The sequence below is a fragment of the Perca fluviatilis genome, chromosome 11, assembly GCF_010015445.1.
Source record: "Perca fluviatilis chromosome 11, GENO_Pfluv_1.0, whole genome shotgun sequence".
Classification (NCBI taxonomy): domain Eukaryota; kingdom Metazoa; phylum Chordata; class Actinopteri; order Perciformes; family Percidae; genus Perca; species Perca fluviatilis.
The window spans coordinates 27,820,677-27,848,617 of NC_053122.1; the positions used below are offsets into that span (position 1 = coordinate 27,820,677).

The 27,941-nt window shown below is 43.4% G+C and overlaps 1 protein-coding gene across 2 annotated transcripts in view; it reads left to right on the forward strand.

Moving 5' to 3' along the window:
- Positions 1-17,442, forward strand: part of epha4b (eph receptor A4b) — a 99,127-nt gene extending 81,685 nt beyond the window's left edge. Inside the window, exons 14-19 of one of the 2 annotated variants that reach the window (XM_039815853.1) lie at positions 8,004-8,065; positions 11,278-11,487; positions 14,462-14,611; positions 14,784-14,977; positions 16,237-16,377; positions 16,633-17,442. In XM_039815853.1, the coding sequence (XP_039671787.1) occupies positions 8,004-8,065; positions 11,278-11,487; positions 14,462-14,611; positions 14,784-14,977; positions 16,237-16,377; positions 16,633-16,732 (857 nt within the window). In that variant the 3' untranslated portion in view covers positions 16,733-17,442. The remainder of the gene's footprint in view (positions 1-8,003; positions 8,066-11,277; positions 11,488-14,461; positions 14,612-14,783; positions 14,978-16,236; positions 16,378-16,632) is intronic. The other variant, XM_039815854.1, reaches the window with a different exon arrangement.
- Positions 17,443-27,941: the final 10,499 nt, after the last annotated feature.

A 27,941-nucleotide genomic window follows, 5' to 3' on the forward strand; every position in this document is an offset into this window, starting at 1 on the left:
AAATATAAAGTCTACTCGTGCTACATTAGGGGGTTAAAGAACACAACAGGACGTCACACAAATGGGCCGTTTCAGTGACACTCCCACCACCGCACAACCCCGCCAAAAAACGTCCGGGTCCCCTTTCGCTGGTGTGAACTCTCTAAGCGTTAGCCCTTGTGTTGTCTTCCCTTTTGTTTTTCTGGGTCAAAATTTACACTTTTTCCCCCCAACGTTTTGGCCGACTTTTTTTTACACTTTTGTCGCTTTACCCCGATATTTATGATGCTTTTCCCGATGTTTGCGACACTTTGTGACGTTTTTGAAGCTTTTTCTGATGTTTTTGTCACTTCTTTTTGGACATTTTTGTCACATTTCTCAATGTTTTTGTCACTTTTCAACGTTTTTGAAGCTTTTTTAACGTTATTTTATCAATTATTTTCTTCAAATGTTATAAACCAGCCGATCGTTGGCAGAAAAGGCAGTCGGACTGATCCGTCTCCCCGAGTTGGTCCAAAAAGTGCCTCGGAACACACCGAAGCGACTTGAGCGTACGTTCTGCACGTGCGCGAGACGTAATACGTCTCCATAACAGCAGGCGGCGCTAATCTGTAGTGTCGCCGAAAAAATGAAAACCGGCGGCTGATTGGACGAACGTGTCACGTGGGTCTGGCTGCTCCCGGATTTTACAACCGGGCATAATGGCGACTTTGTTCAGAATACGATCTTATATTTTACAAAGATAACGTAATCTGAATCTGCCTTCATGTCAGATCGACAAAAGGTCAGTTTAAAAGATTTTCTGCAGATTTTGAGAGGCGTTAGTCAGGCTCATCCCGCTCCTCATTTCCGGGCTAGCGCTCCACCAATCAGATTGGCCATTATGTCTGACTGCCCGCCTTCCGATTCAACATGTCAAATCGGCCCAAATGAAGGCCGACGGCGCCTCCAACGGACGACGGAACACACCGAACACACTCGAGTCACTGACCTCGCCAGACTGTCCGACGGCCGATTATCGGGACGGTGGGTCAGGGCCTTTACAAAACACCCACATTCAATGAAATTAGTGAACTGGTCATTTATTTTACTTATACATTTGATAATATGGTTGAAAAAGAACCCCATATTTCTGATACAGAAACTTTTTGAAAATGGGTCAAATTATGTTTATTTTTTTTAAATTATTAAAAAATGCAGTTTCAGGACTCTTCGTCTCTTCCCCCCCTCCTGCTCATGTTCCTCAGTGCCACTGCTCTGTTCCTCCTCTAGTCTGACACCTTGTTATGCAGATGTTTGTTAGAGATCTACAGACAAGCAAACGGAAGCGGGAGATAGTCGCTACGAAGAAACAGAATTGTAAACATGCAGGCAGACAAATAAAGCCCCGCTTCCCCCCCGCTACCTGCCCCCACCTCTCCCGTCACTCACATACACACAAAGATCTTGAGTCCATCACACACCGGTGCTCAGTGGCACTTAGGCCAACAATAAAAGAGCAAATGCATATGCATAGGCTTTTATCATGAATATTAATAATTCATAAAGTTAATTGGATGTGTTTTTTAGCCTCATGAATATTCAGCAGCATGCATATTAAGAACGAGGAAACTCCGTGCATTTCTTATTCACTTCCTCTCTCTCTCGTTGTCTACATAATGCTTGGTGTTAACTGTGACCTTTGGTTAGCAGTTTGTAGATGTAGCAAGCAAGAACCTAAATCAAATGAGCTTTTTTTTTTATATTCCGGCAGGCAGATATGTAATTACAGCATTTTCTTTTCAATGACACACCCCATTCTGATAAAAAAACAGAATAAATTCAAGAATGAATACTTGAACTGTTGTGGACAGCAGCGGAGCTGGCTGTGAAAAGGTTGGCTTGACAAAAGATTTTTAAGATAATTTTTAGGCCTTGACAGGACAGCTGAAGAAATGAAAGGGGAGAGAGAGAGAGAGAGAGAGAGAGAGGGGGGGAGGAATGAAACGCAGCAAAGGGCCGTAGGTCGGAGTCGAACCCGAAGAGCAAACCCCTATACATGGGCGCCCGCTCCACCAACTGAGCCATCCGGGCGCTCTTTACTGTGCTCCATGAATGTAACAATGTGCGTGCGCGTGTTGTTGTTGCCGTTTTGTGCTCCGTCTCCTTCTACGCGCGTTTCTTTGTGCCTCTCTTCTCACCTGTCTTCACGGCACACTGAGAAACTAGCGGGGCAGTAATTTCACAGGTCACAGCCCAGGGTGTGTGTGTCTGCCAGTGAGGGGGTGAGAGTTGAGATGGGTCAATAATTCCTTCAGGCCTTTTCTTTCCCAGCGCCAGCTGGTCCCCTTCACACCGCCCTCAGTGTAATCAGGAAGGTTGACCCTGACTGCTCTGGGCTCAGGTGTGCCGGATTGGTTTGTGTATAGAATCAGCGGTTATAGGAGTAGTACTATCGGTTGGAGTAGTACTAAGAGTAGTAGTAGTTGTTGTCGCAGCGCTGCAGTAGCAGAAGTAGCTGTGGTATATGAAGCAGCAGCAGCAGTTGTAACAACATTATCAGCATTAGTAATGATACTGTGGAAATATCAGAAGCTTTAGGGCCTTTTTTACACCTATAAGTTCGGACCATGCTTCATGTTTTTGTTACACGTTAAACGTTGGTTCCGGTTAGTTTTGGTTTCACACTGCAGTTATGCAAGCGCACTAAAGAACTACACATGACATAACTACACATGACATAACTACGTCCTGTCTTCATCACATACGTGAGCTGCGTCTGCCGATAGTTGTAATTGATTGTCCTCTCGTATTCGCTCTCTAGTGTCAGAGTTTTTGTGAGTTTCTCCAGCTGACTGCTGCTCTCCTAATGCTAGCGCGGCTCTTTTTGTTGTTGTTGCAAGTCCCGGTAACGTTACTTGGGTTTTGAGGAGCTGCAGCGTTTGTTCGGAGACAAACTGAAACCTACACGGTACATTTACTACGACTTAACAAGTGAACTGCTTATCTCTTCTCTGCTCTGACAGCCGACAGCTGTCTGCTCTGAGCGCATCCACCGTCACTCTCTCTCTCACGTGCACACTAAAGCACCGAGCTGTTCCTTATAACACGACGACTGCCAGAACTTCCTGGATTTGGTCCGAAAGTCTCTGCACCATCCAAAAAATGCCTTCACACTAGAAACGAACCGGGCATTGGTTCGGTTTGATTTAGACTGAGACTACCTCTTTTGGTCGGACCAAATTTCGTCTGTTTGGTCCGGACCGGGGAGTGCTGTTGTGTGCGTATAGTTTCCTTTTAAGCACGGCTGGGAGGGGCACTCGTAATTTCGTTGTATTCATTGTAATATAATGTCAATAAAGGCTTCTTATCTTGTCTTATCTTATCACACTTATTCACCTTAATTTGGGTTTGCGTCAAACTGAAAAGTCCGAAAGTCCGGACCGATGAGATAGGTGTGAAAGCCCCCATAGTGTTAGGACATCAGACAAGAAATACGTTTAATGTCCTCATACTAAAAACATGCATTTTTGCTTTCTTGTCGTGACTTAGATGAGAATACCACTCTCATATCGGTCTGTTAAATATGAAGACCAAAGCTTAGCTTAGCATAAAGACTGGGAACAGGGGGAAACAGCTAACCTGTCTGTGTCCAAAGAAATACTGTAGTGTGGCATACAGTGTGGCCCCAGCCAGGCTAGCTGCTGGCTGTAGCTTCATATTTAAAGGACAGACATGAGCTCAACATCATCTGACTCGCAGCAAGAAAGAGATTACGCCCATTTCTTCAAATAGGAAGTAGGAGATCTTTAGAATGATTGGTATTGTTAATATGACAGTCTTACAAGTAACACTGTCAGCATAGTAGTAAAAGTAGCCGTAGAAGTAGGGGTAATACAGTAGTGGTAGTAATAGTAGGGTTAGCAGTTGTGGTATAGTTATAATGGCTGTAGTGGTATTTATTTGAATTTCGCAAACTACAAAATAACTTTTGCAGTTATTTTGTGTTGGGTATGTTATTTTGGCTGTCTGCATTTTCCATTTTCATTATTTTCTGTGTGTGTGTGTGTGTGTGTGTGTGTTCTCTCCATTTAAAACCTCATAAGCCCTCAGCCCCTGTCGTGTGCCACTTTAATAACCTACTCTGCTGTCTGTCACCTGATTGTTGCTATTGTCATGCTAATTAGAGCGCCACATGCTAAAAAGGAGAAAAAAATAGATCTTTCTTTTCTCTGTCTCGGTACACATCAGGAAAGTGCACCCCCCTCCCTCCCCCACCCCCATCTCCTTATCTTCCCTTCATCTCCCCCGTCCCTCATTTTATACATCCATCCTTTATGTGTTTTACAATCGCTGCAACAATCGGCTCATTTGGAAAACCCTCAATTACCGAGCTCCATCTCATCTTCCCCCATCACACACACACACACACACACACACACACGCACACACGCACACGCAGACACACCCTCACACACACACACACACACAAAACTGCCCTACAAAAGTGCTGTTAAAACCGGCAAAACCACCCACCCATCGTCTGTTTGAAGAAACTAGCGATTAGTTTTAACTGTGTGTCTTTGTGCGCTGAACAATGAGAGTTTCAATCTTTCCTGTGTTTGAAATTCATGTTTTGAATACGTATGCAGATCTGGAGATTGGACTGCGGGGACAAATGAGGAAGAGGAGAAAGAGGAGGGGAGCGTAGAGAGAAGGTGACGACGGGGTGCGGGACGGTGGGAAGAAGGGAGGAGATGGATGGATGAGATAGGACACAAGAGCGAGGAAATGAGAGAGAGAGAGAGAGAGAGAGAGGATGGGGCTTGAGAACAAATGAGGGCAACGGAGGGGTCGGGGGTGCGAAGAGATTTGAGGAAAAGAGGGGCGGATAGACGAGAGGAGGTATGGCGAGGAGACAAATGTGAGGAAATGAGAGGAGATGAGAAAGCAAAGAGGGGGGAGGAGAGGTGAAGAGAGGAGAGGAGATAAGGTTATTGAGTTTCTGTCTTACTGTTTCTCCGCACCCTCACATGGTGCTTCCCAGAACAGAGATCGGTCCTGTGTTAAAAGCATTGTATCACTTAGTTCAGAGCCTTAACATTAATCAATACAGCAGTTATTTCATTTTCTCGTTTGTACCTTGGGCCGTCTCATTCAATAATGCGGTAATGCGGCCCACTGGCGCAAACACAGATAGCCATTCATAATGTAATTGTCCAGATGTATACAGACTGCATCGCTTTCGCTTACGCTCACACCAACACACACAGAAACAGCCTCTCATAATGTCATTTACAAGATATACTGTATATACCTAGTCTCTATCGCTTTGATACACACACACACACACACACACACACACACACACACACACACACACACACAACAATTCACACACACACACACACACACACTCATGTGAAGCCTAAATGACCCGAGCTCTATCCTGGGGAAAGCAGAGACAACACTTTCTACTTTCGCCTAATGAAGAGCTGTAAAAAAGAAAAAAAAAAAAGAAAACTCCTTACTGATCGTTCCATAACACACTCCACCTGGCAGAACATCAATAGCCAATCTGCGCACACATACACCTACCCACCCACCCACCCACACACACACACACACACACACACACACACACACACACACACACACACACACACACACACACACACACACACACACACACACACACACACACACACGGGAGGTGTTTTTAGCTCCACAAACGGCTGCGTTATTTCTAAAGGCGATGAATGGCTATAAATTTGTATGAATATGAATGTGATTAGTTAATTATGTGCTTTCAGGAAGAAATTGAGGAGCGCTTACGAATGTTTGGCGGAGAGGCGCTCCGCGACGAGTTGAAGAGGCTCCGTCCTGCCTGTGTTTGTGTGTGTGTGTGTGTGTGTGTGTTTTGAAATGCGGATGGCATGTGGTGAAGTCGCAAGAAGTGAAAGGGATTTCATTGTATCATCGAGTGTGCGTGTGTGTTTGTGCTGGCACTTGACAAAAAGAGACGGAACCAGCTTACATGCAGCGGGAGTGGTCGGTTTTATTGGTATGCACGCCAGGCTCACATGGTTCTCTAAGCCGACACATCAGGATGAATGGGTTTCATTGTGCTTCTCTCTTGACCGCATCTAACGACGTAAGCCTGAAAGTAATATTCTCCTTCACTGGTAACATACATGGCCACACACACACACACACACACACACACACACACACACACAGACACACCTCCCCAAGGTGGACAGAAGGCTGTGAAGAGTCAGACCTCCTTTTATGTGGGATCAATCCCATTAACTGTTTTATCCATCGCTGTGACAAACACACGCACACAAAAGCACACATATGTTCACCTCTGATCAGAGCTGAGATCAGGCGGTCATCATTGTGCCACCTCACCACCCCCTACTTGCCATGCCCTGAAACCAGTTCTTTCTCTCTCTCTCTCTCTCTCTCACTCACACACACACACACACACACACACACAGAGCAACACACCACACACAACACAGGCCCCGTGTGGAGATAAATGTGACCAGCAGTCCTCACCCCGAGCAGAAGAAAATCCAATTCTCTTTCACTTTTATCCCTGAGACTAATGTTTCTGTCAGAGAAGACACCACCACCAGAGACCAGGCGACTCTGTTTGGGTGTGTGTGTGTGTGTGTGTGTGTGTGTGTGTGTGTGTGCGGGCGTCTGTGTTTGCTGCAGTGAGATAGTGAATTCGTTTAAGGTGATGTATTGCTGTCTTTACCTACAATCTCACTGTAGGCCTCTGTGGTTTGTTCCTGCCTTTCCATGACAAGCTTTTGACCACTCCTCCTCTCCTCTCCCTCTTTTCCTTTCATCCCCATTTCCTCCTCCTCTTCTTTCCTTTCCTCCCCTCTCCTTCCCTTCTCGCTTTCCCTTTCCTCCTCCCATCCATCCCTCTTTTATCTTTTAACCCTTTGCTTCTTTTGTTAACTTTACACTCGTCAATCCTCGATTTGTTTTCCATTCATTTCTTTCCCAATTCCCTTTTTCTTTCAGTTTATTTCACAATTTCAATTTTTAATTCAGTGAAGCTTTATTGACATGGTTTTTTGATTTGATTTGATTTATTTATTTTTTAAAGCATTTTGAATGAGCCCTTTTCCTAGAAGACTGGGATCTTTGGGGGGTACATTATGGGAAAATTTCATTTCTTCTTTTTTTTTTTTCTACTATTTTCTATGTTCTATAACATTACCCTTTCTGTCTCCACTTCTTCAGGCTTCCTCCCTCATGCTGTCTTTATCTCCCCCAAGTTTTTTCCCAGCATCTCTGAGGTCTGATTGGGCAAATGTGACCCACAACTGACATAGTCTGTGTTTACAAGTCTCTCTCTCTCTCTCTCACACACACACACACACACACACACACACACACACACACACACACACACAAAATAATTTGTACTGCACAATGCACGTTTGTTTTTGATTGGCAAAGCTCAGATGTAGGTGGGGGGGTGGCACCTAGGGAGAACCCTGTAAAACGGGGACAACTGCTGTTTTTGGTGTGTGTGTGTGCGTGTGTTTACATGTGCAGGTACTTTGTTAATCATTTGTAAGCCCCACCAGATGCCATACAGGGGACCATAGTGCGCGGGGCCTGTCAGTCAACCACCCCTTCATCACACAAACGCACACTCATGCAGGTGCAGATGCATACAGCGATCCAACCACAACCCCCTTCCCCTTGAGGCTGATTAGTATTCATGAGATCTCAGGAGCCCCCCTAATACACACACACACACACATACTGGTAGATTGGTCCATTCTAATTATCGCCTGGCGTTTATGGAGAGGGCTGATTAGAAGCTGTCAGTGTGACTGATGACGACATGCCATGTTATCCCCTAGAGAGGGGCAGAGAGACCGAGAGGAAGGCTGGTCACAGCTGTGGTCCCCACTACTTCTCTGTCCTCCTTTCTTTATAGTCGGCTTCTAGTTTCTTTGTTTCTTGTCATTCTGCTCCACTAACAGCGGCCTTGTTGTGTGTGTCTGTAGGTAAACCAGTGATGATCATAACGGAGTTCATGGAAAACGGATCCCTGGACACTTTTCTCAAGGTGAGTCACGGCTTAGCTCGAAGGAACATGCCGGACGCATTTCCTGCAAGGCCAGGACCACAAGTCTTTACAAAGGCCATGTGGAAAATGATGTCCCAACTGTATTGAAGGCTCATTCTTTTAAAACATATTCATAAAAAAGGTACCTGAAATTGGTTTCATATCAAGCTGGAGAATTCAATCTATTAAAAGTTTTACGCCAAGGACTAAAGTTTACAAGTCTCCATTAAAATAAACACTATTTCAGCTGATTAGTTGTTGTTTTTTTAACTTGTTTTGAGCCACATTTTCACATGCAGTCACCACATTACCAAGTGTAAAAGATACTTTGACACAATCTAAAAAAGAACTGTTGTTTTGTGCAGCTAGGAACGACACATTTTCAATATAAAAATAGCAAAACATCTTCACTCAGTGGCACAGTGTGCGTAGACGGATAATTGCCATCAAAAATTAATTATACACGGTGAGAGTATTAACGTGGTGAAATGATGAGTTTGTATTTTTTTCTTATTAGTCGCATGACGGTAAATAGGATTAAAATCACTACTGTTTTAGCTGCAAGAATTATTATTATACAGTACATACATGGATGTAGTGATTATGGTCATGATATGTTCAGTACGTACACATACACTTAGTATGGATACAGAAGTGGCTGAGAACAGCAACATTTAGATGGATGCATGGCCTCCCCACACTTGTTGTTTGCTACTATAGGTCTATGAAATGCACTTAGCGTCCACATCCCAGAGCAGAAAACAGCGGCAGACTGCTGATAAATGGGCAATAAAGCAAAGAAAGTGTATTGCCTTGCGAGCAACATTTTGCTCTGTCGGGGGACACAGAAATGAACAGTTCATTTCAAGTGTAATACCACAAAAAGAATCTCCAAAATGCCAAAGAGAGATTTACGGGAAATCAGCTTAAACAGAGAAATACAGCCAGCGCCAATATTTCCAGAGACTCCTATTATGCTGATCAAGTCTCTAAAAATCATCTCAGTAAAGAGACTGGTTTAAAAACAAAAACGTTTTTTAGATTAAGCGTTGGAACACAAAGTTTAAATCCATGCCAGAGTGTTGTAAAATTAAGCCTTTTGAAGCCGATTTTAGTCAAGGTTATTGCTGAATCCCTTATCAGTGAACAGGTTTAAAAAAAATAAATAAATAAAAAGAAATCGAAGGAAGTCTGTAGAGGTATTGCTTTATTGAAATCAAGATTATGACCGAAGTCAGAGGAGCCTGTCACTCAATACGTCATTACACAAACTGATGTTTTTAAAATATTTCTCCTAAACCCCATCCTCAGAAACATATCCACGTTCATGTTCCACATATCCAACATGTGTCCATGTACTTTCTCAAAATTAATTAAAATCTCAATTATATCCAGAAAAGTATGGACCTTTATTTAATTGCCGTTGTGGAAGACAAGCATAAAATGCTGTAGAAGTTGCCAAACGTGTGATTCATTATTACTGTTCATATACAATATGTGCCAGTGAAATAGCAGTATTGATTCAGCTGAGGAGCCCTGAACTGCACTTAGGGTTTTGCATTTCCCAACCGGATGAATAGCTTGTAGCAGCCCTGGTGTGTCTCACATTAAAAGTCCCCCTGATTCATATTCACAGTTGTTTGTCAGCCAGTAAAATCACTGCAGTGCTCCAAAGCCATTAAGCCTGTGATGATAGGCCCATCACTAAATAGACACCAATCCCATCAGCAACGCTGAAGCAAAATGAAATGAAATCTGACGGATAAAAAAATAGCCTGGAAAAAAACACACACTCACTCACACACACACACACACACACACACACATACTCACTCACTCACTCACACTCACACACACACACGCACGCACGCACGCGCACACACACACACACACACACACACATGTTGTGTGTGTGTAACGAGGGTCATAAAGAGTGTCCGCAGTGGCTCAATATAATTATGGCATTTTATGGGTTTTACAACTCATCCGTGCTCCTGGCATCCATATGCGTCTTTAATTATTCTGACCATTTATTAAGCAGTCGTCCCTCGGAAATAACAAAACCAACGCTCTGTCGGCTTCCTATCTTCGGTCTCCTTGTTTCTACCTACAGTAGCCTTTCTATCCTTAGCAAGTGTTTCCTTTTAGTTTTCTGGTAAAAAAACAACAACAAAAAACTAAAAAAAACTTAAGCAATATGGCAGAATATGCCAAAAAGTCTCATGTTCCATCGTCACCGTTCTCATCCGTCTCCTTCATCTCCCTGTCTAACCTCTCTGCCCCTGCGTTTGTCTCCTCTCTCTCTTTCCCTGCCCACCCGTCCTCCTCCTCCTCCTTCCTGGAAATGCAACGTGGTGGGCAGATTGATAGAGGAAGTCTGTAGGTTTGTTAGACAGTCCAATCAATCAGCATCTCACAAAACCCCCGGCTAATTAACTTACTCCACAGCTGCCGAGGGAGTGAGAGAGAGAGAGAGAGAGAGAGAGAGAACGGTAGAGGAAGGGGGAGGAGGGGGTGTGTGCACAGATGTAGAAAGATGAAGGAAGATAGATAGACAGATGGACACCGAGTCAAAGTAATACTGAGTTCGCTCTCGTGGAGACAGTGACTAAGGACAGACAGAGATGGATGGAGAGAACAAAGAGACAGAGGGAAGGAGAGATGATATATAAAGGACAGAGAGGGTGACTGATAACACGGATGGCTTTTTAACGGGGACCGTTGGCCCAGGGCAGAAATAATTGGCAGAGGAAGGTGAGCTGGACCGCCATCGATCAACAGGCTCTGCTCTCTGCCAAAGACGGCTCAAATCTGAAAAAACACACGGTCAGTGTTAGACAGGAAAGTTTTGACTGCTCTGTCAGAGCCAATCCTCTGCAAGTAGTTTTTTTTTGTTTTTTTTTTGGTGATCCTCCACTGATCCCTGGGCGGAGAAATTCATCTTTTGCTGGCCACCCTCCAGAGATAGGTCAAAGCGCAGGGTTAGCGAGAGCTCGCTTCAGAGTCTTGCTCCGAAACACTTCAGAAGCACTGTCATTACAGATGCTTGAATCGTGGCTTACACCTTCACTTCCAGCTGAGCTTGTTGAAGACTTTACCTTGATCAGTGTGACCCCCCCCCCCCTCCCCCTCTACCTCTGATGCAGCTTAATGTCAGCATTCACACTCTGTGCTGTGTATTCATTCACCTTTCTCCTTGTCTCACCCTCCAGAAACATGACGGCCAGTTCACGGTGATCCAGCTGGTCGGCATGCTGCGCGGCATCGCCTCAGGTATGAAGTACCTGTCGGACATGAGCTACGTCCACCGAGACCTGGCGGCTCGAAACATCCTGGTCAACAGCAACCTGGTGTGTAAGGTGTCTGACTTTGGCCTGAGCCGAGTTCTGGAGGACGACCCAGAGGCGGCCTACACCACGAGGGTAAGACGCGCTTTCATGTTCTGCGGCCGTCATAAACAAATGTTATTTCCAATTACAGTCCAACCACCCATTGACCTTATACATCCTTAGATTCAGTCCAAAACCAAACCTGACATATTACCCCAAGATATTCAGTTCTGATCCAAAACGTGGGCAACGAAGAGCAAATACGTGTAATTTGTCCCCTGTACTTCACGATCCACACTCTCCATCTCATCTTTTCAGAAAGAGAAGTTCTCATTTTTCTCCTGACACATCACGTGATCAGAGCTGATAGCCGAGTCCACTTAGATCCACTCAGTTATTATCCCCATTCGCACAAACACTAAAGGCACAACAGGTGCTTTCAATTTTGAATGGAACCTCCAAAACTAATTCTGGCTTTAGCGCTGCATTCAAGACTAAAGGGTGCGAAATTATATTGGTTTTGATTCCCACAGCAAACAGAACAAGCACGTCAAACAAATGTGGGAAAAGCTGATCACTGCAGTAAACGGCTTCCCGATTTAATATGATATACAGTACAGGCCAAAAGTTTGGACACACCTTCTCATTCAATGTGTTTCTTTATTTTCATGAATATTTACATTGTAGTTTCTCACTGAAGGCATCAAAACTATGAATGAACACATATGGAATTATGTACTTAACAAAAAAGTGTGAAATAACTGAAAACATGTCTTATATTTTAGATTCCTCAAAGTAGCCACCCTTTGTTTTTTTTGATAACTCTGCAAACCCTTGGTGTTCTCTCAATGAGCTTCATGAGGTAGTCACCTGAAATGGTTTTCACTTCACAGGTGTGCATTGTCAGGGTTAATTAGTGGAATTTTTTCCCTTATTAATAAAAAAGCAAAGGGTGGCTACTTTGAAGAATCTAAAATATAAGACATGTTTTCAGTTATTTCACACTTTTTTGTTAAGTACATAATTCCATATGTGTTCATTCATAGCTTTGATGCCTTCAATGAGAATCTACAATGTAAATAGTCATGAAAATAAAAAGGAAACGCATTGAATGAGAAGGTGTGTCCAAACTTTTGGCCTGTACTGTAGCTTGAACAAGCTACATTATAATGATGCATGAAAACACATTGTTCAGGAAACAAACTACTTTGTTTGTTTTCCAGAATAGAAATGGGAGACTATAACTGTCCAGTCGGAGGTGAATATGTAAAGTACGCTACCACACGAGAAAGCTGCAATCTCATGAGTGGCAAGAGGGAGCCTGCTACTTAGAGTATATATATTATGTAATATAGATAATACAACAGACCTTACACCTGTGGCAATGGAGCAGGACACTAAGCCCATAATTCAATTCAATTCAATTCAAAGAACTTTATTTATCCGTTAGGAACTTCATTTGTGTTGAGCATCAGTGCATGTACAATACCATGGACACAGCATAATCTAACACACACACACACACACACACACACACACACACACACACACACACACACACACACACACACACACACACACACACACACACACACTTCCATATAGACAAATAATAAATAGTTACCAATAAATAGTAACATAAATAGTAACCAAAGCTTGCAAAGTACAATAGATAAATACATGATAAATAAGCATTAAGCATTAAAAAACAGTTACATTAAAAAAAAAAAAAAAAAAAAGGGTTAAAATAGTAAATTTGTCAATCATTCATATGTGAATGATTGTATAGAGTGTATCTAATTTGGACAACTCTGGCCCAGTGTCTGGTTTCGGTTACAACAGTAGGAACTGAGAGGACCTGTAATGACCTCTTCTCTACATGTATAACATGTTTCTGTAATGACTGGACAAAGACATACTGTAAGGCTCTAAACATGTATTATTGACACACAGCCTCTATATGTTCAAATCAAAGAAGTCTTCGGCACCATCACCATCCTCTCACAGAGCACAGAGAGAATGGAGAACCTCATACAACACTGTGTTAAACCACTGCAGAGTAACTCATCTAAAATGCCCACAAGGAGATGGCATTATTCATATTCATAGGAAGTGTTGGGGATGTTATTTTTAATATGGCATTAGCATTGCCCTGTGAGGAGTGTATCAGCCGCTGACTGCTCTATTGCAATCACCCCACTGATGTCAGGAGACCTAGATGGAGAGCTGCAGGCATGGGGGGGGGGGGGAGAGTGGCGGAGGAGTGGATATCAAATAAGACTGAGATCGAGGGACGCTTAGAGAGAAAGAGAGAGAGAGAACATAAGGGAAGGCAGGGGAAGGATCCAGTGAGAGCAGTTTAAAGAGAAGAAGAAAAAAAAAAAAAGAGGATGGGGTAGGCGGTGGACTGGGGGGGTGGTGAAAACAAAAGTACAGTGCCGAGTGACTTGGCAGCTTTGTCTTTTATTTGACTTTGTCCAAGCAGAGATGGGAAATGCTAGGTGGTGCAGAGGCAGCTGCCGCATGTTAAAAAGCTGAACCGAGCCCTATAGAGGTATACCGCATGTGTGTGTGTGTGTGTGTGTTAGACAGAGCAAGAGAGAGAGAGAGAGAGAGAGAGAGAGAGAGGGCGGGGGTATGTTGCTGCCTATTGTGTCTATACAGTGGGCTTTATGGAATCCTTTTGATCTGTGCATCAACAACAAAGGCAGGAGCAGCATGCAAGAAGATGAAAAAAGATGGCAAAATAAAGTCAAGTGTAAGAAAATAGACACTGTTGCAAAAGTAACCCCTATGTTGCGAGCAGATTAGAGAGAAGTGTTAAATTGGTGTATAATCTCACCTGCTCTGTTCTTGAAGGCAGCGCTGCACCGAGTTTCTCCTCAGCCACCATCTAATTATTATTATTATTTTTTTTTTTCAGGCCTGCTCTGGATTTATCATAGCGCTTAGCCACAAACGTACTAATAAAGCAACCTTTACATAGTTACACCATTCCAGAGTGGGTGGGTGACATATTCGGTATGCCATAATGTGTTGACTGTGTTGTGAACTACTGTATCTCCAGGGAGGAAAGATCCCCATCAGGTGGACGGCTCCAGAGGCCATAGCTTACAGGAAGTTCACCTCAGCCAGCGATGTGTGGAGTTACGGCATCGTCATGTGGGAGGTGATTTCATACGGAGAGAGGCCCTACTGGGAGATGTCCAACCAGGATGTGAGTCACAAACACGTACATCATGTCTCAGTTACCGTGACCAAGACTGTTTTTTTTTTCCTCAATCTTCACCACAACTCTTAACTATGAGAAAGAATGTTCCTGGACATTTCTATTTCCCTCTCTTGTATTGATCCCAGAACCTGATGTTTTACCCCGTCTCCCCCCACAGGTGATCAAAGCGATAGACGAGGGCTACCGTCTCCCCGCTCCTATGGACTGTCCTGTGGTGTTGCACCAGCTCATGTTGGACTGCTGGGAGAAGGGACGCAGCGACAGGCCAAAGTTTGGACAGATTGTCACAATCCTGGACAAGCTCATCAGAAACCCAGCCAGCCTCAGAGAGCTCGCCAACAGCTCAGCATGGTACTGAGATCTGACACACACACACACACACACACACACGCATATACTGTAGGCCTGACATATCTGGATTGGATTATACTGTAGGACGGTACACGTGTAGAAGACATAATCACTGCTCTAGATTGACATTGTAAATCTACTTTGTCAGTTTGGAAAATTGTGCAAAGTAAAGCATGTCATTGTGGTTTAGTAAAACGACATTCTTATCTTTTCTCAGCAAAGTCACATTTGTCAGTGAAAAGGTGTGAATATAGGGTTGTGGGTTGGCATATGCGTAGTCTCACATTCTAAATTTAGACTCTCTTCCTTCCCAGTTCGCACACATCCATAGAATTTTATTATTTTTACATTTTTTACACTTCAGGCATTTAGCTGATGTTCAGACTAGCATAACAGAATATGCTTCCGTCCCTTTCAAAGATGACAGAAGACACTCTGAACAAAGAAAATAAATCAGACGGGCGCCCGGATAGCTCAGTTGGTGGAGCGGGCGCCCATATGTAGGGGTTTGCTCCTCGAGGCAGCGGGCCCGGGTTCGGCTCCAACCTGCGGCCCTTTGCTGCATGTCATTCCCCTCTCTCTCTCTCCCCTTTCATGTCTTCAGCTCCTGTCAAAAATAAAGGCCGAAAATGCCCCCTGACAACAGAAGCTCAAAGGCACTACTAACAAACACACTGTAGACACCAAGAACAACGTGACCGGAATGAAGAGTCCTATACAAAAATCATACACACTATGTCATGGCCTTATCTGAATCATATACAGCATGGGTATGTAAGTGCATGTCATATGTACAGTAAGTGCAGCTGCAATGCTACAGGGTATTTACTAAGTTTGAGCATGCAAATGAATAAACACAGAGATCATTCATAAGAACTTATGGCAATAGGAAGCCAACCAACAAGTCAAACGGTCCGACAAGTAAAGCCATGTGTGCTTGTACTAGCGAGGGGATGAATCATTATTCATACTTACCCACTAACGGGTAGGTTAAGTTTAGGGTTTATGTTTTTTTACAGTGGATTTGAGTCTGTCATGCTGCGGTTGTTGTCCGTCCCAGTGCAGATAGAGCACCCTGAATGAGCATTAACTAGCTCCTCAAGTGTGCTGCTGACACGTTTTATTTTTATACAGCGAATGCCCTAACGAGAGTTAGACTTAGGTACAGCTCCAGGGGGGGAAAATGATTGCCCTCAAACTTATAAAGCCACTCAACAGGACAACATTTCATTGAGTTGCGAGTGTGCTTTGTATCCCAGCAGGGAGGACCTGTCCCCCCCAGAGCTCAGTGTGAGCACAGTGGATGGGTGGTTGGAGGCCATCAAGATGGGCCAGTATAAGGAGAACTTTTCCAGTGCTGGATATGTCAGCTTGGACTCAATCCTCTACATCAGTGTCAGGTACAAACGGCTGGTGACTCATCCCAGTTAAATGAAGCACTCAAAAGGTCAATATTGTCAGTAAAAGACATAATATATTCCACTTGAGTGTCATTTAAAAGTAAAAAAAAAAGGGGATTTACACAAGTGTCTTGGACATGAAACCTCAGCAGCTGCTTGTCATTTAAGGGACAATGTAGATTTCTTTCTCTAAAAGTGTCATTAATGAATATTGTTTGAACATTTTCCTTCTTTTTTTTTCTGTCTTCCTTGTAGTGAATTGTCCAAGATGGGTGTGAGTCTTGCCGGCCACCAGAAGAAGATTTTGTCCAGCGTGCAGAGCCTGCAGACCCAGGGGACGCACGTCCAAGTATAACAGTTTCCACATAAACGCACAGTGAGACAGAGCCAAAATGGATGCTCCTGTGAAGAGTTTCCCCCGCTGAAACGGCAGTTGTAATGGAAACTCTGTGCTCGGGCCTCCATTGATCTCGAGACACACTGAGGTGGAGACAACATGGGACGCTTGACTCCTTCACCTTCTCGCAGTTTCACCATTCTTCCCATCCTCGATGGGCACTACCGGCTTTAGCACTCAAGAGTCCCGGCGACACAGCCACCGTTGTGGAGCGACAGAGAGACGCACGTCCAACAACAAGGCCACATCAAGAGCATCCCAGACCATTTCACATCATATCAGCTCAACAAAAGAAGAAAAACATATTCTTAACAAAGGAAATGACAAAAAAAAAACAAATTAGAATATAATTACCATCACTGTCTGTGAGGTGTAGAGTTGTTTGTTTTTTTTTCCCCGTCATTTTGTTTCCGTTTTGAGTTTTCACCTCGAAGAGTTTAAAAAGGATCAGAAGATATGTATACGTGTAGATATATGTTTATATGGGCTACGTGTCCCACAACCGTAGAGATGGACCTAACGTTTGTATTGGTGGTGAGGTTTGTATCGCTCAAACTTAATGGGAGTTGTTACCTAGTACATGTATGGCCCTTTCCAGGGCTCTCTGTATACAGAGAGCCAATGAGAGAGCCAAGGTTCTGAATGACATGAATGTGTGTGGGGGAGGGGAACAGAAAACTGGACCTTTAGAGATAGAGAGGGATATAAAGACTTTGCTAGCTCATGTAGAATGGACGAATGCTTCATTTCAATAGTGTTTTTGACCAGGAAAAGGGCTTCCCTAGAGACTGCTCTCAGACACACTTCCATAGCAACTAGACCCAGTGCACCTTTGCCAGTCCGCTTGCACTTGTGACGTAACCGAGTGCAAAGAAACCGCAGAAACTGCTAAAGCTGCAGTTCGCACAGATACATTTTTACTCTTCCATAACTGACTGTCTATTCCCAACAACATTGTCTATTCAGCTGTTACAGTATGATGTTGTTGGGAATATTTCAGCCCAGAAAGTTTGCCTTCCCATGTTTCAGGTGTGTTAAGAAAGTTATAGTGTTTTATGTGTTGGGGCCAAGGGGATGCCAAGGTCTTCATTGAGTTGACACTGTTAAGAAGGTGTTCCTTGTTTTTCCAGTGTTGTGCCATGTACAGTAACCTTGAAATGTTCATCTGGGCAACATACCACCATTGCTACTACACTCTGTCCTGTCATCAGTTAATATGGCTGGATGATAACACAAGGGCGGTCACAGTTATTACAGTTCTTTGTTCAAATAGTCTGCATGATGAAAGGGAGCATTGGAAAAGAAACCCTTTTTTTTTTCATCAAGATGAAATATTAGCAGTGTTTATTTTCAGCGCTGCCACCAAGAGAGGGTAGATCTGGGGGATATAGAGAATATCAAATATCACGATATTCTGGACCAAATACATTGATGCCGATATTGCGACGATATTGTAGGCTTGACAATTGGTGCTTTCACAAAATATATAAACAATGACATTTTTGATGAATAGTCATCAGTAATGTGGATACAATGACTAAGTAGGTAAAGGCAAACAACAGAACAGTTAGAACAGTCTGGTGAGTTCAGAAAATGACATCACTTTACTGTAATGCAGCCTTTAAAACCAGGAAAAGACAACACTTACGTCATATTACGATATCCAAAATTTAAGACGATATCTAGTCTCATATATTGATATAATATTGATATATTACCTAGCCCTACGATAGGGTACATTTTACTCAAAAAATAAAAATAAAAAGATGAGTTGTGTTGTCTTGAACTGTCTCACTAACTTGTTATCAGACATGCCAACCTATTTCAAGCATCCCTAGTTTCAAACCAATACTGATAAGGTACATTTACAAAACAATGTTTACAGCAAAAAGCAAATAAATTGGTTTGTTGGTTTTTCTCTATCGGAGGGGAACTGTTGCTTATCACATTAAATACAAGCTTAGATATGATGGGAGCACTTTGCGTGCACTGCATTAATGCCACTAAACCTGCTTTAGTGTATTCCCAAACCCGGTTTTAATATATGTGGTACTCTACAGGACCAACAGTGGCATAAAGTACAGTATATATGATTGTATCATAGTGTAAAAATTGTACAGTGTTGATTTCCAATGTTAGAATGTTTGTAATGATGATGATGATGATGATGATGATGATGATGATGAGGACTATAATGTACTTTTATTGTGAAAAAGAGATTTCTGAAGTACTCGTTCAGGGGCGGGTCATGCAGGAGGAAAGTGAAGGGAGGTGATTCGTTGGTCTGAACAAAGGAATGTAGCATGGTGTGAAGCTTCAGCTTTGATTGACAGGTGACAGTGACTGCAGTTTCCACCATAGTGTTAGAATGAGTAGAATGGACTTTCCCTATTGATACACTGGCTTAATTTGCATACCTCTCTTCAACAGTAATTACATGCACTTTTTAAGCTTGGGTCCGCCTACAAAACAGCTTGTAAAAATGCTTGTTTGGGCGAGGTAGGGATGGAAGTAGGGAGGCTGAGATAAGAGACGTCCTCAGATCAAATTTCTATCCACAGACATCACAAACTGAACATTCGCTAAACCCCTCCACCAAGCACAAATTGTCCAATCATAGCTTAGCAACCGTAACTAGGCATGGCAGACCTGTCAATCTTCGCATTTCTCTGCGCGCTTAAGCAATTTGCATGAAGTAAGAGCGTTACTCAGCATTTAAAGAGTTTGCAGGGTGGTGACTTTTTTCAGCCTTTCTGAAAGTCAAAATACAAATGCAAAACGTGTAAGGAACGGATTAAACATTGTGTTTGTCTGTTTTGATGTACACTGCAATTGTTAGTTTCTTTAGTGGATTTGGGGAAGTTTACACCTAAGCAAAGCAACACCAGCCAAATTACCCAAGATAACGTTACGTTTGCCCTAACACATTGTTTAGTCCTCATACTAAAAGCCTTTTCTTTTGTAATGTTGAAAGTGAGCCATGTTGTATGAAAATCCAAGTATGGGCCCTTTTGAACCCTTTTCACAGGGTTTTGATTTTAAAACAAACAAGTGAGCTGGAAACATTAAAACGTCAGCCGTAGTCACTCATGGAGCTAAAGCTAGCTTAAGGCCGTTTTATGCATCTAGCGCTGTAGCCTGACGTGCACCTCTCGAAAAATTTAACTACACGTCGCGGCGACGCACGTCTCTCGGACGTGGCTTGGTAGCATTGCATCCCCCCCCTCCCCGACTCATTTCCTGGTTCTCCTTCTCCATAAACAACGTGAAATCAAGGAGAGGGTTAACTTTTCCTGCTGAAGATGTTTCACCGTGGTCAGAAAACACAGGGGAGACATTTTGTTCCTCTCACTATGACTCTAGAGTCGGTACTCGCTCCGAAACTAATCGCAGTCACTCTCTCACTTCTCCCTCTACCACACACTCCCCCCACACACACACACACGCCGGCTCGACACACACACACCAGCGCACAAGTATAAACACCAGGCCACTTATGTAGGCTACTGCGAAAGCTCTGCGTGGAGCCTCCGCAGAAGCATAAAATGGCCTTTAGCTAGCTAGCTACAGCTACTAAAATATACCATTGACAGCTGTCCGTTTAGCCAGAAAAAATGATGTTCGGTGGCTAGAAATAAGAAGTCTGCTTTTGTCTACCTCTGTCTGAAATCAGGGACCCAGTGTTTTAAAGATGACTACGAATTTTGATGGTAAATATGAAAATGCCATGCTAACTGTAAAATATGTTATGTGCCATTCTAGGACGGAAAGCTTGACAAGGCGTAGCAACAGTAACACATGATCAGAGGTAAAATGGCGAGGTAGGGTGCAGAGTATATTGCAGGCAGAGAGGCAAAGCACAGCGCAGGCATACGTCATCATTGCTTCTGGCTTTGGTTTTGCCTTGAAAAGGTCAGCGGCAACAGGGTCAAAGTTGAAATAATTTGAACTTTTAGTGCAGAGCTCAAGCTAGACTGGGTAAACCCAGCCCGATCTACCGGTGATTTCACCCTGCATCTCAGGCTGGAAACCTGTACATTTATCTATCTTGCTTCCGTTGGCTTATCCACCTGGCGCGCTATTGGCGGGTTTAACACAATGACGATAGAGAAGCGGCCAAGCAGCTTTTTGTTTACATTCAACAAGCCGACCACCGAAGTACAGCAACCCGTTGATGCCACTGTCGCTGCTACGTCACCCTGATCGTTGGTCTGATTGGTTGAAGGACTATCCAATTGCGTACAGAGTCATTTGAACTATGCCCGTTGATAACGCCTCTTGTGCAGTAGAAAATACAGAGCAGACTCCCCAGACTAATGTTCAACCTTAAAAGACTGAGCTTGGTCTGGTGATAGCCAGACTAGCGCTCAGCGGCAATTTTGAGCACCATGCCAAGGGTAGCGCTTCCTCAGAGTTATCTTCTCTCCCCATAGGAAAAACAATGGCACAGCCAGCGCAGAGCGGCTTCACCGCAGATCAGGCGTAGGCGTCTTTAGTGAACTGTCAGTTTGGGTCAGTTTCTGCCCTATTGTTTCAGATTACAATACAAAATACAATACAATTCGGAGAGTCTGAAAATGTTAGTACATTCTACTCTTGCTAACTCTATGATTTCACTCTAGCGGACTACCCTTGACCGCTGGCCTTTTAGATGCCTTATTTACTGAGATATTGTTCATTTCTGTTGACCTATAGAGGCGATATTAAGAGTAACGTGTATGTACAGGTAGTATTTATCTGTGTTTTAAAGATGACCACACATCAACACCCTGCCCCCACCCCCTCCACCCCCCCAACAGCACCTTCACTTTGATTCCTCTAGGCAGAACAAAGTAATTTTGTTCTGAAATATTATAATGAATCTTAACGCTGGTAGATAAATGGACAAAATTGTTCTTATTTATTTGAGTGGTAAGATATTTGATTAGATTATGGATGTAGTTAGCTTATGATTTGATAGGCTACATTTGGTTGCAAACTTGTTTTCATGTGCAAAATTCCTCATGCAAGGTCAGGATTAGAAAAAGACAAAAGAATCACTCAAAATTCGTTTTACAAGCTTATTCAACACTCCAACTTTAGAAATTTTAAGAATACAAAGGTCATACCCGCACTTTGGTTTCCACTCTAAAACAATCCCAGGTTTGTGTCACTTTTCACTCTCTCAAGGTTGGTTATGTGGGTTGGTTTGCTTGATCTCAAAAACAATGTTTGTTCTCCATTCCCCATCAGGGCTGTATTGTAAATGTTCATGAGTGACTATCATTCAAGAATTTCAGCTCTCTGTCTCTTTCTCTCCTCCTCTCTCTCTTTCTTTGGCCACCGTACAATGCTTATTTGTCCCTCTGCGTTGCTTGTTGTAAAGGGTGTAGGCATTCTAATGTCTTTCATGTTGCTGTAATAAATATGCTAATATTTCTAATTTCTCACCTGGAGCCTGCCGTGTCTTTTTCTTTCAAACATTCGCTGCATTTTTTTCTTTGCTGTTTCTCTCTCTCTCTCTCTCTCTCTCAGACACACACCTACACACACACCATAAATGTGCATTTCCACTTGCACAGTTCACAGTACATTTACACAGGGACTTGCAGAATATGACGGTATAAAATTCCAAATGCCTTTACATGTAAGTGTTATGAAGCCCTCGCTTAATTATTTTATGATGTGTAACAAAGCCTGAAGGTATTACATTTTGTTTTTGAGGAGCGTCCGATCAGTCCAGCAGAAAATCAGCGCATACCTGGGAAATTCAAGAGTAGTCGCATTTGTCCCCAGCTCTGCTCTAATAGTGAAAGCGGAGGTGAAATTTCCATCATAATGCTTTTTGAATGGCAAAATATGGCCGTCCTGCAACCACATCTTCATTATGAGTGAGAGTGTGTGTGTGTGTGTGTGTGTGTTTCTTACTGAGAGATAATTCTGTCTCAGGGGAGGGGGAAGGTCAGCGACTCCTGGCCTTGGTTAACCCCTTAATGCACTGGCCCAGTTGCTGTCACTCTATGTTACCGCCATTACACCTCATTTACCCCATCATATTAGGCTCCATATTCCCCTATCGCTCCCTCCCTCCCTCCCTCCGTCGCTCACTCACACACACACACACACACACACACACAAACACACACCTAGACATTTAAACAAATTCAGTTGTTCAGTCCTGTTCTCCATTTCCTCAGTATCTTTATCCTCCTACTGCCCTGCTCTTAATCTTCCTGCTGGCCTCGTGCATCCCCATTTTTTCTCCCCTACCCTATCCATCCTGTGCAGACAGACAGAAAGGTTGCGGCTGGTTCTCTGACCTTGAATCCCCCATTATCTCCCCTCTCCTTGCTTTTTTTCCTCATCTCATAGCTTTCTCATTTCCCCTACCTCCAACCACCTATGCATCCATCCACCCAAAAGTTTTCTCCACATGAAGTCCTTTCAGGTCCATTGCCTCTTTCTGCTATCACCACTGGGTTTCCTTTCACCATTAAAGGCCAATCCATAACGTTGGGCTTTTTGTCTCCAGGTGTCCCAATAGAGAGAATGTCATCCCACGTACTTACTCTGGATAACATGGAGGCCACTGGGTACCAAAGGCTCAGGCGATTGATTCATCATGCAGCTGCTATTGGCATCATGTGAAAAGGTCAGGTGTCCCTATGGAGAACACTTTAAAAGGCCATTGGTGACTGATGAGCCTGTCATGTTTGCATCACATACAAGCACTCGTTCACTCTCTATCTCTGCCTTTCTCCCTGTTACTCTGACACACACACACACACACGCACACACACACCCTCCTTCCCTCCCTCGGGAATGGTAATTGGGCCCCTCTGTCATGCTGTTGGGTGTGGGTTAGAGTGTCCCCTCATGTGCAACAGCAGACATCAAAATAACACAGGAGACCAAACCGCCATAGATCCACTGTGACCTCTCCAGGGTCAGCCATATGTGTGCGTGTGTGCCCATCGATGTGCGATTGTTACATCTGTGTGTTCAGATTGCTTGCGAGACCAAAAACGATGCTCATGTGTGAGTAAGCGGTGCGACCATCAAAAAGGGAGGCAAAAAGAAAAGATAGAATCTGAACCAGAGGAAAGATTTCATCAGTCATTGGTAAAATTTGATGGAGTTCCTGCTTTGTCGCTCTTGATTGCATCGCGTGTGTGCTCTCTAATCAAATATGGCCGAGTTCAGACGGGCTCGGTGTTTCGCGGTCTTAACACACACATGCACACCCCAGTGCTCTTCTGTCTCATGAGGTTTTAGTTTGCTATCAAAGCGATTTCCTGTCTCAAATTTTCATCAGTAATCAAAGTTCCTGATTGAATTTGAAAAGTGAGCCCAGCTCTATAAATCACATTACATGCCTCACTCCCATCATGCCTGCTCTCATCAGCCACAGGAATGAGACGCCACCCTGGGTGTATGTCTGCGCCATGGTCTGTGTGTGTGTGTGTGTGTGTGTGTGTGTGTGTGTGTGTGTGTGTGTGTGTGTGTGTGTGTTCTTTTGCATGCAGAGGAAGAGGAAAATGGATGTTGACAGAGCTGTGAGTTGATCCGTGCAATTTTTTGTTGGGACAGATAACACAAAAAGGAGAGAAGAATGGTGAAACGACAATAAAGATAACACACATGGGTTTGATGTTCACAAGTCATTTTTTGGAAGTCCAAGTCGAGTCTCAAGTCTTCTAGCTCGAGTCTAAGTCCAGTCTCAAGTCTTTGAGGGGCAAGTTCAAGTCAAGTCTCGAGTCTTTTGCCATCTGATCTGGATACAACTATAAAGATACAATTTGCCTGTTCCCAGCATTAGCACAACACTCTGTGATGGTTAGCTTGTTACTTGTGACGATATATGCTAAAAGTTACGTCTCTTTCACATTAGCATGTGAGTGACTGACCTATCTGGGTGCATTTTAAGATGCGTGATGAAGTTCGACTTGAACTTGATCAGGTATCATTTATCTTGGTGCCACACACCTTGCATGTAGCCGTTCGCTTATTGCTACTGTTTACCAAGTTGTTGAAAGCAAAACTAATGACAAAAGGCCCAACTCCGGGGGGGGGGGGGGTGGCCCCCCCAAAACCTTTTTTTTTGGGGTGTGTGTTTCCCCAAAGGCCGCGCGCGCTTTTTCCCTTTCCCCCTGTAGGCCAAAGGGCAGGGGACATGCAGCTCGTCATAAGTTTACCCAACGTATATGCGCCAATAAATGAAAACATTTAGATTTAAAAATCAATAATTGCATTAAAACAAGTTATTGACAAGTCTCGAAGCTGGAGTCCGAGTCAAGTCTGAAGTCTTTTCGGTCTAGTCGCAAGTCAAGTCTGAAGTCACTGTTTGTGCGACTTAAGTGCGACTTGAGTCCAAGTCTCAGACTTGAGTCCCCATCTCTGGTGTGGACATTATTCTTGGCGTTTGCTTTAGGGTCAGCTGGATCCCACATAGGTTGAGTTTATATGCATCAGCTCTAAATCAGTGATTAAAGTCAGACAAAGTGAATTTGGTGAAATGCAGAGATTCGTGGACAGGCCCAAGGGGTCAGAGGGCCCCAACCAAATCCAATCCAATGTTTGGTTTTCCTAAGTTTTTCCTTCATATTACCACTTCACAGCATGCAGAGGTGACAGTAACATATCATTATAACACAGTACATTTGTAGAGCAATTTAAATGTTCACAACACAATAGCTCTGTTTTAAGAAAAAAGAACCTGCACCTCTGGCTTTCTTTACTGGTTTCCTAGGATATGTTGTATAGTGTGTTGTAGTATTTGGTATAATATCTGTGCAGAGGAAATTCAGTGTGATTCTGCTGTGGCAGGAAGCTTCGGACAGGAGTCAGATAGGCGCTCGGGTTATCTCCTAAATACGGAAGTTCAGATGCAGCAACTGAAAGTTCTAGTTCACCTGCAGTTCACCAATGTCACTAAAACAGACACAAACAACCAAAACGATTCGCTAAACAAATACATAGAGACTTAAAATGATACCAAAAAGAGATGCAAAATGTCTACAAAAAGATGCATAACGTCTATGAAAAGAGTCACATGACAACTACAAAAAGATGCAAAATGACTAGAAAGTAGGGCTGGGCAATATATGGATTAAATATCGACATAGATATATGAGGCTAGATATCATCTTAAATTTTGGATATCGTAATATCGTGATACTGGTTTTAAAGGCTGCATTACAGTAAAGTTGTAAGATGTCATTTTATGAATTTACCAGACTTGCTAGACGTTTCATTATTTGTCTTTACCCACTTAGTCGTTGTATCCACATTACTGATGATTATTTATAAAAACTCTCATTGTTTTAATATTTTGTGAAAGCACCAAGAGTCAACCCATCGATGTATTTGGTCAAAAATATCGTGATATTTATTTATTTCCATATGGCTTAGCGCTACTAGCCTGGAAATTCAGACCCAAATCCGAAAGATTAAGGGTCTGGCATTGGGTAATGAAAATGGCCCAACTCGAGGGGCAGCACCAAGCATGCATTTGAAAATCTCAAAATGCATCAGCTACCAGCGGAGCTAACTGGGAGATTAAACTGTCGTCATCTGTTTAGCTCGCCTCTGGCCCGCCTCTATCAGATACACCGATGTGATTGGTGCAGCTCGGCTACAAGGACATAGTTAATGAGCATCATTACTCAATGCCAGAGTGACTCGCTGAGCAAATTCAAATTGTGCTCTCGCGAGAACTCTGGATTTCCAGGGTATAGCTCTACTACAAAGAGATCCAAAACGACTACAAAGAGACACAAAATGACTCAAAGGAGACCTGTGCCCAGGCGTCCAATGTCTCATAATCTGTCCATGGTTGTTGGTACCAAATAATCAAAAACCTGTAGCGTTTCCAAATACAGTTTGACCCAAGTCTTAATAGGTAACAAAAAAAAAAAAAGAGAGAATCAGCAAGAATACTGCCTGTATTGGACAGCTGTCACCACCGAAAATCAGTAACAGCTTTCGAAATGGAGCAGAAGCACATAGAGGACGGGCAGAATAAGAGGAGGGGAGAATAAATAGTGTTTGAGTTTGAGAGAAAAAAAAAAAGGTGAAGAAAAACTTGGAGGGGTTTGGAGGGACTGAGATAATATTGACCACATAATCCCTTACAGATGTGAAAATCACAGTTTAATGCCTGGCAGACGCGACATGCTGAACTGCTATTGGCTGACTCAAGAGGGACCCGGGCAACAAAGATAAACCCCCTCTCGCTCAAATCATGCTCTCTGTCGACGGAGAAACCATGAGGAAAATCTAAATTTAGAGCAAACGCAGCATAACCACATCGGTTGGTCTATAAATTACACAAACAGATACACACGCGCAGGCTGTGGGTCTTTCCAGGGCTCGGTAAGTCATATGGGGTGATAGTGTCTATAGAAGCCTTATTTATTTAAGTGTAAACATGCTGCTAATGTCTTCTCACTCAGAAACGTACAGGCCTAGTTCTGCCCTCCTGTGAAATCTCATTATGAACCCTGTGTGTGGCAGCTGATTGCAGTGGGTTGCATGATTTCCTGCGCTAGTCGCCTGTCTCCTGTGTGTGTACACGTCTATGTGTGGAGCAGAGAGTGTTCTTCTGTACACACCACGTGTTGACGTGCGCTTCCTATCCTTGCGTAACCAAACACAGCGCTTCAAAGGCCATCAATCAAGCCTTGATGTTTGAGGGGGGGGGAACAGCAGCCACCCCATCTATGGGCTCAGGCTGAGCTTCGGGGAAGCTCTTTTAGTGTCGTTGGATCCATAGGAAATGTTTTCGAAAGCAAATGGGGGTGTAGAAGCGCAGGGGCCCTGCGGCATTCAACTCTCTACACCATGTAGCCCACATGTGTCAAACTCAAGGCCCGCGGGCCAAATCCGGCCCCTTGCAGATTTAGATCCGGCCCGTATATTTAGGAAAGTGTTTTTTTAAAACTGCATTTACCTGACATTCAAAGCAGATTTGCCGACTCTGAGACGCAGAAATTCCCCCCAGAAGCAGAGAGAGAGTTTTCATATTCAGGCTGTAAAACAGGTTGTTGTTAAAAAAAAATATATTATTGTTTTGCTTGATTTGCTAAATTCTATAATGGCTAAGGAACTCTTTTGATGACTTTCGTAGGGCTTCATGTCAACAAAAATGCGACAAAAAGGGTACAAGAATGTCGGAAAAAGCAACTAA